The following is a 13538-nucleotide window of genomic DNA, read 5'->3' on the forward strand; positions in this document are numbered from 1 at the left end:
CATGGCCTAGGACATTGATTTAACAAAACCTCCTCCCTCACCCTCAAAGCCAAGCCCTGATCGGTGTTGACACTGCAGTAAGCAGGCTCTTTGCTGGGTCTGTTGAAGAAGTGAGGGGCTCAGTTCCTGTTCTTCAGGAGGGAGCCACAGAACTAGTTCTCCCACAGATCAGCTCCTTGCCTCCCCGAGGTATGCAATACAGAGCCTCACCCTCCCATCGCTTGGGCGACAGAAATGACTGCAGATCTGAAGAGTGAATGGCATCCCTTGCACAACTCCTGCTAGGGGGAAAGAGGGGATGCTGTGAGTCCTTAAGCACATATTTAAACCGGGGGGAGGTCTTAGGGGCTCGTTCTCCTCTCCCTCCCCCATTTCAGCTGTCCTGACGATGGATGGGTTCTTTACATCTTACAGCCTGGCTTACAGGCATGCTTCAGAGGTATCTACTAGCCAAGAGCTATCTCTGCCTCCCTCCCCGGCCCCGGTCCATTCAGTCTCCCTGTCTGTCAGCAAGCAGGGCAGGCACTCCCTGGGCCATCAGAGAAGTTCCCCCTGAGCTCACACCATCCCCAGTCCTGGGGCTGCCACACACAGCAGCTGAGGCAGACTCCGAGTCCCACCACATAGGCATAACATAGCTGCTACTAATGGTAGGCCCCTGTGATGAGAATATAAACCTCACACTGGGATACACGGGGTTAAGAAGCAGATCTGGGCCCAGGGGATGCCACACCTGCAGCACCTACTCCAGCTGGAGAAGAAGCTTAAAAGAGAGCCAGACCAGATAGGAGGACAGACCTGCCTTAAGAGCTCCTGAGCAAGGGCACAGCAGAAGCCCTTACTGCAAGGAAGGGGCTTGCAAAGGACAGCTACACAGGCCCCAGGTGAAGGAGCAGGGAGGAGACCCTCGTGAGAGATAGCGGGGAGCTTTCTCTATTGGGACCACCATCAGGGTGCTGGAGACAGAGGGAGAGTTGTGACCCAGGTACCTAACCACTACACAATACCTCTGGTAAATGCTGCCTGTCACAGCCACATTCCTCATTCTGAGTGGTCTCTGCAGCAGTGAAGCCCAGACTGAGCACAGAGGGCTCCATGAATGTGCCTGTGGCAAAGTCTGGCCCTAAACCAGATTCCCCACCAGAGCTCCTAAATCTGATCTGAGGGAACCTGTGACTAACCGGAACCCAGACAGCATTAGAAACACAGCAGGTCACTGATCAAAGGCAGATTCCAGCTTGTATGGGGAGGAGGGAATTAATCACAATCTGCTGCTCTGCCTGGGAATCCAAGAGGGATGTGTTTGTTCCTCCATCCTCCGGGGGATAGTTCACTTTCTGACACACGACTGCAGTCTCAGGGGCAGCAGAGCCTTAAAGCCCAGGTATGAGTTATCAGTGTGGCCAGGCATTGGAACGAATAGATAGTGTGGTCAGGAACAAAAGCGATACAACGTTATGCAGCCTGGTTATTGGGCTGACAGGCCCTTAACCTTTTCAAGGGTAATAAATAATTATTGTAGCCTCAACAATCTTTTGCGGTTTCAGAGAGACTGATTAATTGCTGGCAGTATGCTCTCAGAGGAGAAAGGGGCTAGGAGACTGTTTCTCTACAAAGCTAGGCAGGAGAAGGTTTAACATGGTTTACACAGCAGAGAGCAGTTGGGTTAGCTTTGGTAGCACAATTCATTTTGATGGTCGCTGTTCAGCTACAATCTCAGTAACACCAACCTTTTTTCAGTCTGAAAGTAATAGGAATATGAATTGTATTCATTAAAAACTAATGCACACCGAGGCCCTCCCCCCTCAATCATCCATCCATGAGTGTATTATGCAGCAGCGCATAGAGGTGCAAGGCACTCTAAAAACTCACAGGAGGGGACAGTCTCTGCACCAGAGACCTTCTAATCTAAATAGACCCCATATAGAAATGGTGGGCAAATGAAAGTGTGGCATTATCCCTATTTTATAGTTGGGGGACTGAGGCAGAGAGATATGAACTGGCTTGTCCAAAGTCACATGGGGTGGGTGAGGTTTATAGGATCAGGAGTTCGACCAGATCCTCCGTGTCCCAGAGCTTGGTGATAATTCCATTTCCTGTTAAAGCTTTGCTTCATAGTAAATGCACTTTTGTAGCCAGTCACAATGCACACACCTGGGCTTAACACATTCATACGTGATTTGATTCAGAAATGTAATAAGATGTTGTCAACAGAGTGGCAATTAAAACCATTGGATCATTGAGAGGCTTTCAGGAATAAACATATGGTGCTAGTGTTGCTAGTGTTATTCAGGGACCACAATCAAATTATTGTTATTATTAAACTGGGCACAAGCATCCCATCTGGTTGTAGGAATTGGTAAGTTAAAACCAAGAACACGATTTCCTTCCTTTTAGCAAGACACCCAAAAGGAAATGGAATTTGCCTAACTGACCCTGTGTGCATTTGAAATAGTGTTTACTTATATTGCAATGCTGTGGGTTTGCTGTTTGTCAGGGAAAGCCATACACCAGTCTTATAACCTTAAAGCCTAATGTCTGACTAGATATTTGTCTCCTGTATGCATCAGGCCAGATGCTCAGTGGGTGTACATCAGTGTAATTCCCTTGAAGTCAATGGAGCTATGCTGATTGACATCAGTTGAAGATCCAACCGCAGATTTGTACTACTTCATTGAACAGGAGGCATTACAGTTTTGATGCCATGACCCCTGATGGCCTAGTTGAGTCTGATTACATCGCTTTAAATATATCCAGAAACAGGGCCTGAAGAATAGGTTTGATGCTCCATTTTCTTTAGCTTTCTGTAACGTCTATGACATTCTCTGACCATGACCCAGTTCTTTTCTTCTGTTGATGGTAGTTTGTATTTAATAAGTCTCAGGAAGGAATTCTAACCAGTCTTCTACTTTATTAAAGCTGTATTTCCATTGAAAGTAGGCATAAGTTTTGTGGCTATAGGGTCAGAATCTTTGCGGGTGTAAATCAGCATAGCTACGTTGACTTCCAGCGTTCCCAGCGCTAGTGATTTTATTTTGAATCTTACAGTATTTGATCATTTTCTTAAAGGCTCACTCCCAGAGTCTCATTGCTCTGTGCAAATCTTTGCTTTCATTAAAAAATGTTTCTAGTCCTCATGGTTGTGGGAGAAAGCATGAAAACATAAACCAAAATCCAGATGTTAAAAAAAAAACCCCAAAACCTCAAAATTGATTGTTTTTGAGAACTCTTGTGATTTTTAGGACAATCTCCTTATTCTGGAGGACCTGACTTGTGAGTTCTGACCATGTAGGGTTTGGAATAGTGCACTGCAGTGTTGCTGCCTCTGACTGACACCAGCTGAGGATCTGACCTATGGGCTGGAGTGGATCTGAGCAATGGAACATGCATTAGTAGAAATGATATGGGAAGCACGAGGTAAAAATTTCCAAGACTTCTCTTGAGCTACTCATTGATAGGGATGCAGTCATAGCTGACAAGTCTCAGTAGACCAGTGGAGCAATGAAAAGGCTGTTCTCTGAGTCCAGAGTATAGATAATATGACAGTGGCATGCCCAGGGGCTATCATTGCTCTTGAAGGAGTCTCCACTCTCTTTGGGAGGCTCACTGGTTCATAAATGCTAGCTTCTCCATCACTCCACTGAAAATGGAATGGTGCTGAAACAGAATGTGCTAATTTGGCACAGGCCATCAGCAAGGGCAGCCCCTTTGAAGTCATCTTCACAGGGGATTGTACGTTCACATGTACTTTGAGTGACACCCCACACATTCAGACTTCTGCCTGCCCAACCTCTAAAACACATCCATGTTTTAAAATGATTTGGACATGGAGCAGAATTTCTCAGCTAGCCAGAAGCCACCATGCTCCAGATCCCATGCTGAGTGAAGAAAGGAGAAGGGGTTTGCAGCTTTCCTGCTATTTAATTGGTTGGAACCTAGGCCATTCACTAAAGAGACTAGGTCCCATGGTCATGGAGGACATCTGTGGAATAACAGAGCCCAGGTCTGCTGACTCCCATCCTTTGCCTCAAGCAAAAGACCCTGCTTGCCATCAGCAATTAAGATGAACGATAAAATTTTTAAAAGTACCGAAGTCCCCAAGCCTCTTTTGCAAATGAGACGTTTGCTCCTGAGTCAGTGCAGTGTTTTTGAAAATTTTACTCCTTATCTGCATCTACCTCTTGCCACAGTGCTATGTACACAATTATACATTGACTGTCCTGCTGGTCAGGCCTGCAGTGTGTAGCATTCTATTTCCTTTGCGTGCGAGTGCATGATGGGTTTATATCTTGCTGGATCTATGCTACCAAACTACCTGGTAATGTAAAGACATTCTGTTGCTTGTGTTCCTCATGGTGCCCCCTCTTCTTTTCATAGATAAAACTTAGCCTCACTGGCTGTGAAGGAGGCACACCAAAGCTGTAAATTATATCGGTCTGGGGACGGAACATTCCGTCGTATCAGGCAGCTTCATGCCATTCAGCAGTAAATCTGATCTGATTTATATCAGCATAATGCATATAGTTTCCTTCGACAAGCTGATCTGTGACAAGCTCGTTAGAGCAGAGATGTGTGCGTGATGCCAATTACAAAGGGACGGATGTGTCTCCAGCTCGACAGTATGTAGCCATAGGAGGTTGAACAAAATATTGCCTCTTGTTTATATGTCTCGTGCGTCAAGAGCTGTATTTCATACACGTATGGTATGTGATTTCCATGAACTACTACACGTAAATCCCCATTCCCAGCTAGAGCCATTGAACATCCTGGGCCAGCCACACAGGATTTGTTCTTTGTCTTGGATGGATATATAATCTGAGCAGCCAGCTATGTATTAACCAGCAGTTCTGGGGGGAAGAAGTCCCACAGCTCTTAGAATATACAACATGAGTCCTGTCTTTCAACGGTCCAGAATAAAACATGAGAGAGATCACAGGTGGGAATGGATGATACCTGAAATCTGTATCTGAAGAGAAATCAAAGTCACACATCAGGGGGTTGAGTAAAATCACTCACGCAGAGATTTGGAAGGAATGCTGTTTTCCACCTCAGTTTACTGCCATCCCACACACACCGGAGAGTAACTGCATTGGTGGCTCTGTCCCCATAAATCACTAGCATACGCAATCAGAATACAGAGAAATTAGGACATCGGGAAAGTTTACTTCCATGCATTTATTTGGGTTCCTTGGTGTTTCTATTGGGCCCTGTTTGTAAGTAACATTCATTTTGACTTCGTTGTAATCTTATTGTTCTTTGTTTAATTATTTGCTTTCGGAATGCTACTGTTACTTAGCTCTTGGATCGTGTTTTCTATCCCTTGATCTCAAAGTGTGGATGTATCGTTACGATTTCCATTTGACAGGGAAACCAAGGCACAGGGAGAGTAAATGAGTTCACATAGCAAGTCAGAGGTGGAAATAGAGCCCAGGTCTTCTGAGTGCCAGTTGGGCAACCTGTCCATTAGCCCATGCAGTCTTTGTTTTTCTGTAGCACTTTTTATCTGGTAATCTCAGAGCAGTTCATACCCTCAGTTAGTTAATCCCTGCACCATCGCACTGAGGTAGGAGATTGTTATTATGTGTCCCCAATTTCCGGGGGGGGGGGAGTTAAATGAGGCATGAAAAGGTTAGTGAGCTTACATAGAGATCATCCACTGGGACCAGCATCCAGGAGTCCTGAATCCCAGAGAGCCGTTGTAACCACAAGGCTACTCTGCCTCCTGTGATGTAATATCAAAGAGGTTTGTGTAAAGATGAATTCCTCTAGCAGCATCACCCTTAATGTGTGCTGTCCATGGTTCTGGCCAAATGCTGCATTTTGCCATCAGACTGACAGCACATCCTTAACAGCTCTGCAAAGGGTTTCACAATAAGAGAACTGCTGTAAGATTTCTCCCTAAAATCACTACATGCTGCAGAATTCATCCTACAGCTCTTTACCTGCCATATCTGCATGAGGGGAGCTGCAGGTGATTTTTTTTTTAAAGAGGGAGGGGGAAGGGAAGGATTTAACCTATAGATCAAATTGTTCCATTCTCCCCTAGTCAACACCAAGCATTTTGCACCATGAATAGATTCTTAAATCCACATTGCTGTTTTCCCAGATTCATTCATGGTTGATCCATTTGACCTTATCAAAATAATGTATCCAACCCATAGGAAAATACCCTTACCCCAGTTAAGTCAGTATTTTATACAGTAATAAGCAATTCTATGGCATGCATCACCACAGTATCTTATGTACCTTTTCTCCATAAGCCAGCAGGAAGTTCTGGTTTTTGTTCCACGTTCTGCAACAGATTTGCAGTGAAACTATGGGCAAGTCACTTAACCTCTCTGTGCCTCATATTCACCATCTGCAGAATGGGGATAATGCTTTGTAAAGCACGTGGTGACTGGGGATTGTATGTGTGCTAAGTATTGTTATAGCAAATATGCAGCAGATATAAATAGAGTTCTGAGGGGGTGGGTTTAAAGATTTTAAATAATGTGTGTAAAAGGTGTTTATGTATTTGATATAATTGCAGGGTTTCTTTAAATGCAATTAACTGAGACTGTATGGCTTGTATAGATATACTACACAGAACAGGTCTAACACATCTATCATTACTACATTTTTACTTAAGTGTGTTTAAAACAATACAAAACCTGTTCACCTAACTGTCTGTCTAACATCTAACTTAATCTGTCAAGCCAAGAAATTTTGCACGATTCAGGGTAGTATCTAAGGGTCTGAGTCAGCCAAGTTCTTAAGCACCTGCTTAAAATTAAACAAGTGCTTTTGCACTTCACTGAACTAGGGCCTAGGTGTTGTTGTATGCACCGTTGCTGAGTTTTCAGGCTGATTGGAAGTGCATAGTGAATGCCAGGGCATAAGACTGAGTTTTACCTATTGCTTATCTAAGCACCTTAATTAGATTTCAATATTCTAAATAAGACATTATTGGAGGAACCCATCGCATTTATTACAAGGATGCTGAGTGGAGAAATCATCTTGAGCTGTCAGCTGGTGTTTCGGCTCTGGCTGCTCCATCTGGGTCCCAGCTGGATGTGTGGTTCATGAGAACATTGCCCTGTACACACACTTCCACAGGCTACTTCTTCCTTATGTTTGATTGTGCTGTTCCAATGGTCCTTGGAAACTAACAGCATGTGCACCCCGGCATTATGATTTCAAAAACTATATTTTGTGTATAGGATACACTGGCAAACTGGACAGCTTCAGCAGGGGACTGAAATGCTAAGACCCTGTTGGTTTTGCAGCATTAGGATTGCAGGCTTTCATTAGGATAGAGAATATTTCCATTGATCATAACCCATCTAAACCAAATGGTCTGGGTGTATTGGATGGATAGAATAGAAGTAAGGATGTTAGTTCAATCTCTAGAGGGCCTTTAAGCATTCAGTAGGGTTTCACTAGCACGTGAGAAACCAGAAAATCAAGAAACTGGGTCACCAGGATTCATTCATTCGCTGTGTATATTTTCAGCTGGGCTTTGATTGCTGTTCAGACTAGCATGTTTAAGCTTGCATTCCGTCCTTCCAAATATTGTAATATGCTGAATTCCTGCTCTCACTGCTCCTTACAATATTATCATAAATCTTAATATAATATATAGTATATATCAGTGATTCCCAAACTTTAACAACCTGTGAACCCCTGTCACTAAAATGTCAAGTCTTGTGAACCCCCTCCTAAAAATGAATATTTCCAGGGATTTTCTCCTTTACCCGAGTATAAATTATAAAAGCAGTGATCTTGGAAATATAAAATTTGTTTTTATGACATGCTTATTACCCACTGTTTATTATTAATTATTATTTATCATTACAGTTTTTTTATTACATTATGAAAACGGCAACACTCTTCCAAGATCTCACTTTCGTAGCTTGTATCACTTTGAGTAACCCTGTTATAAGACAAGGCTCCTGTGTTTCATGAAGGAGTATCAGATTTGAAACATCATGAAGATATTTAAGAAGCCAACTCAAAGAGTTCCTCCTACACAGGCATTCAGGTCTCGAGCAGTCCAGGCAAACAACGCATGTTACAACAAAGCTTAAACTTGTTCTTCATAATAATTTAATTTTAAAAATAGCGAAAAATGTTCACCTCCCTTTCCATTTCTTATAAGGAGTCTTGAAGTTTAAATCTCCTCAGTATGATAGATATGCTTGCTTTGATCTGCTTAGCTCTTGGAAGTCCCGGGGTCCCTAGGGCCAGCTCTGTCCACCATTAGGGATTTTTTTCCCGAGAACCCCCTGTAACATATCGTGAACCCCCAGGGGTTCACGAACTCCAGTTTGGGAACCACCGGTATATGCTGATGTAATAATTGGTCATATTTATATTGTAGTAGCACCTAGAGGATCACACCAAAGCCAGACCCCCATTGTATTAGGCACTGTGTGCCTGCACATAATGAGATACAGCTCTTGCCCCACAGAGTTTACAGTCTAAATAGACAAGACAGGCAAAGGGTAAACAGGCACAGAGAGGTGAAGTGACTTTTGCCTACGGTCACTAACCAGGTCAGTGGCAGAGCCAAGAATAGAATAGAAGAGTCCTCTGCTCCCACTCCAGTGCTTTATCCACTGGACAACACTGCCTCTGCCTTTGGTCCATAGGTGCTAGAACTAAGGGCACGCAGCGCCCCCTAGCTTGAAGTAGTTTCCATCATATACAGAGTTTATAGTTTGGCTCAATGGCTCTGAGGACCCCCACTATACAAATTGTTCCAACACCTCTGCTTTGCTCTCTTCCCCTCCCCCCACTTAACTGCTTCTTTGCTTTCTTTTCCCACTCTTGGTTTTGTGCCTTCTTTCGTTTCACCACGAAGATTCACCAAATTCCCTCCCGCTTCTTCTGCAAATCTCTCCTGAAAAATCCTTCAGCTCTTCCTTAATGTGAAATATCTCCCTCAATATAGATGCAAATTTACTGCAATATGCCCCGTGTGATCCCCTTTGGTGGGTGATAATTTACATCAGAAATGCTAAACCATGAAGCTGAGATTATAGAAAATAATACTGCACTAAACAAATTAATCTCATGTCATATTAAGTGTCTTTCACTTTTAATGTTCTTGGATCTCTCATATACAGTCTCTCCTATATTTTATGCCATGGAAAGTTACAAAGTTTTGGTTTTCTATCTATGTAGATAAGTATTTTTACCTTGTGTTAATTTCAGATGTATACTGCAGATATTTTTTAAACTGGTGTTTTCTCCATAAAAGCTTGACCAAGGTAGAAGCATCACATAGTAATCTTTGCATATTCTTTTCTAGGTGGAAAAATTGGCTAAATACTTGGACCCAAATGACCTGGGAAGAATCAACTTCAAGGATTTCTGTCATGGAGTTTTTGCTATCAAAGGTAAGTAATGCAGCTTTTATAAAAATTATAGAATTATAAAATATAATATAAAAGTTTAATTCAAGCATGTTTTCTTAGGGCATGGGCCATCAGAAGATTTGATATTCACGAGAATAGATGCTGATGAATTCTACTTTGCTCTTCTGTCTCACTGAAGTATAATCAATAAGATGCTGATCCTGCAAAGAGTTAGGCACATGCTTAACTTAAAGCATGTGACTAGTCCCATTAAAGTCAACCAGACTGCTCACATCAAATTATGTGCATGAATCTTCGTAAGACTGGGACCTTATTTCTTTAAACCACCTGTATATTTAGACAGGACATGGGATAAAGGGGTTGGTCTAAACATGAATGAATGCACATGTGGAAAACTTTGACTATACCCGAAAAGTATCGGGTTATCAAGGTCACTGGGAATTTTCCCTTCAGTCTACACTGGGTTAATAACCGTTATTCATGAATGGACTTTTCCTATACAGTTTCTCCAGCGTAAGAGACATGTTCTCAACTAACATCTATAGATATTTATATTCGAATTATATTTAAGTTCTCTACATTCCACAGACAGTTTTCCCAGGCAAAAGAGGTGTGGAGGCTTTGGTTAAAAATTCATAGATCTGTGTGAAGGGAGTGAACACTTTTCTGTGAAATTTTACAGAATGTTTGATGCTATTTGGGGTGATTTTGTGCTAATCCATAGATTTCACTTTTATATAATTTTTTTAAATGAACAGAAAATCTGCAAAATTCAAGATCAGCAAAAATAGACATTTCTTAGGTTGAATTTTGAATTCCAGAGCCACCTTTTTGTTCAAAGTGATCCCATTGTTGTAATGAAAAAGGAGACATTTTTAGCACAGACAAAAATTGGTTTTGGGGAGAACTGGTATTTTGTTTTGTGGTTTTGTTTGTTTAAGTAAAATGGGCTCATTTGAGCATTCAGAGCAACACATAAAAAGGAGAAATCACATTTTGCCTATTTTTTCTCTTCGTTGTGATGTGAATCTCTGTTAAAAACTCTCTGTCTTATCTTCGGATCTATCTTCATTACTCCGATGGCATGGAATGCTAGCTGTAGTGTAGGGCTCCTCCTATTTTGGGGGCGTCCCTGCTGCTGCATGTCCCGGATGCAGCTTAAAATTCTGTTGATTTAGGAGTGTGCAAAAGGGATACAGCAGAGGAGGAAAATGTCCATTGTCTTGACCTGCCCATTATCTTTCATATATGGATCCCTGGCATCACCATCAACCCTGAAGTGTTGTTGCTTATCTGGGCCTTTTTTATTATGCCTGTGATACACCTGAGCAACAGGGAGCTGTACGAAATGTCCCTGTTAAAAAGGGAGCTGCTTTTGATTTACCTCATTAGTTCTCCATGTACTTAGGAGAACATACTGTACCGTGCATGCCCCTATATAGCTACTGCCCTTCATTTCATTAATAAAGAAAAATATATTGCAAATATGGCTGGTGACTAGGAAAAGTGGCTATGCTAAGTGCAGTAATTCCATGTAGACTTCAACAGAAAGTGTGTTTCCTTAGCACACCATTAAAAAACAAATGTTCTACAACATTTTTGCATAAAGTGTTCCCTTTACTTCAAAATCCATCAGGGGTCAAATCCTTTGTATCTAACAGAAGTGTTGCCCTGATCTGAAAGTCATTTGAGTGCTTGATACACAAAATCAATCAAGAGTTGAGTAGTTTGAGTATTCAGGAGTATTCCTTCGATGTCCAGTACTAGTGACTGCTCAGCCCTTTGAGTAGCTCTGAAATAACATTGGAATCTAGTCCTCTGGTCTTTTCATTGATCTTAGCATTTGAACTCAGGGGCAGATTATTATTAATAAGAATATCTAGCTCTGATCACCCATAGATCTCAAAGCACTTCGCAAAGGAGCGAAATATCCCATTTTATAGATAGGGAAACTGAGGCACAGAAAAGCAAAGTGACTTACCCAAGTTCATCCAGCAGGTCAGTGACTGAGCTGGGACTACAACCCAGATCTCCTGAATTCTCATCCAGTGATGGAACCACTAGGCCACACTGCCTTCCTGTCACATACTTTTTAATACTTCGAGCCAGATTCTCATTGCCTCACTGACAATGAGTGGATACTTTACTATGCAAGTAGAATTGATTTCAGCAGGCCTAATCCCAGGGAACATTATTACTGGCTGTGATAAAAACTCAGGGCCTGATCTTGTAAAGATTTATGGAGATGCTCCACCTTATGCATTTGCTCCACATTACACACAGGAAAAGTTCCTTTGAAATCAATGGGACTATTCCCATGCCCAAAGCCAAATGTGCCTAAATCTCTGTGGGATCAGGGCCTTGCAAAAAACGGGCCAAATACAGATCTGGGATAACTGAGTCTCACTCTGCTGAAATCAGTGGTGCAGCAGCTGTTTACACCTGATCTAAGTTTAGCTCAATGTGGTTTTATGGGTTATAAAACAACATGGCTATGCTGGGTTTACTTCCTTTATTATTTTCAACTGCATTAGCCTCGTTGAGGGAATATGACTGGTTAGTTAACTTTTGTTTCTGGTATTGCCTGGCAATGGAGCAGAAATGATACAGCTGCATTCAGACGGGCTGTAGCTTTTCATATTATTTCCTGGCCGAAAAAAGTAGTGGACTAAGGGGGGAAAATAAAACGGAAGGAAGCACTGAGTAATGTTTTAGGTGCAGAGATAGGTATTGGGGCCTGAGATTTCTAGACCCAGTTCTGCTCCTGACTTGCTGGTAGACCTAAGGTGAGCTGGAACTCCTCTGGGTCTCAGGTTCCCTACTTGTAAAATTAGGATAATTTTACTTTTCTCAAGGATGCTGCAGGGTTTAGTCAATTCATGTTCGTAAAGCACTGTGAGCCCTTTGGGTGGAAAGTGCCAGAGCTATGAAAGGGTTAATTATATGATGTGCGTGACAGGGGTCTTGGTAGCTAGAAAGGAATCAATGCATACCATCAAGCCCATTTCCTTTCCAGGGAAGGATAGAGTCCTCTGCTAAAAGGCAGAAACTATTACGTTACATTTGAGCTTTGCCAAAGGCAAAGCAAAATCAACAAGGAGACAGCTCAACAACGTCACTGCTGATCAGCCTATCAGATTCTTAGGGCAAAACATTCCACCTGTGCTTCTCTGAGCACCTGGTCCTTACTGACGCACCAGTGTTCTAGCATGGCCCAGACACAGGGTGACTCTCAGACGGATCTCAGCGTGATTCCAGGAGGTGCCTATGGAGAGTCTCTTACAATGAGACTATTATGAAGCCAGCAGGTGGCAAGAGTGCAGTGCCACAGTGGTTTTAATTTAAAGGTTGTGGCAGCAAAGGACAGCAGTGTAGCGATATGAGATTACACTGGGAAAATGCTCTCGATTAAACCTTTAGAGTGCATCTACAAGGTGACTTGACATGGGGAAAATGGGAAGCTAGTAGGGGAAGCTAGTACAAGAGATTGGTGTGAGCACAATAAGAACCTAAGAGATTAAGTTATCTAGTGATTGCACCAGTGATTTGGATTCCTGGGTTCTAGTTGAAGGCTAAGACACAGTCTTTGTCCTGAATGGGTTACAGGCTAAACCCCCAGTCCTGCACATGTGCTTAACATAGTGTTTCCATTGAATGTAGGGGGAGACATAGCTCCGTGGTTTGAGCATTGGCCTGCCAGACCCAGAGTTGTGAGTTCATTCCTTGAGGGGGCCACTTAGGGATCTGGGGCAAAATCAGTACTTGGTCCTGTTAGTGAAGGCAGGGGGCTGGGCTTGATGACCTTTCAGGGTCCCTTCCTGTTCTCTGAAATAGGTATATCTCCATATACTATTATGTAACACAATGAGGTCTTGATCCAGGGCTAAGACTCCTAGGCGCCGCAGTAATACAAATAATAATAATAACAATGTGCTTAAAGGTAAGGTTTTTTTGCAAGATTGGGGCCTAAGGCTTCAAAGGATTCATGAGGTGTATCTTGTGGATTGGCTCCTTAAATGTATTTATGGAGATCTGTATATGTATTTATCCACACACACGCACAGGTTATATTATAAACCACCAATAGTGCCAACATTTTCCTGCATTATGTAAATCTTTATAGCAAATACAATTAAATCAGTAACAAGGATATATACTAGAAAGACCTTTCTCAAATCA

The 13538-nt window shown here is 42.5% G+C and overlaps 1 protein-coding gene across 1 annotated transcript in view; it reads left to right on the forward strand.

The window, feature by feature from the left end:
* Window positions 1-13538, forward strand: part of RAB11FIP4 (RAB11 family interacting protein 4) — a 226700-nt gene that overhangs the window by 61384 nt on the left and 151778 nt on the right. The window contains 1 exon segment of the mRNA XM_030534485.1: window positions 9293-9380. Coding sequence (XP_030390345.1) covers window positions 9293-9380 — 88 coding nt within the window.

Source organism: Gopherus evgoodei, chromosome 15 (assembly GCF_007399415.2).
Source record: "Gopherus evgoodei ecotype Sinaloan lineage chromosome 15, rGopEvg1_v1.p, whole genome shotgun sequence".
NCBI lineage: Eukaryota > Metazoa > Chordata > Testudines > Testudinidae > Gopherus > Gopherus evgoodei.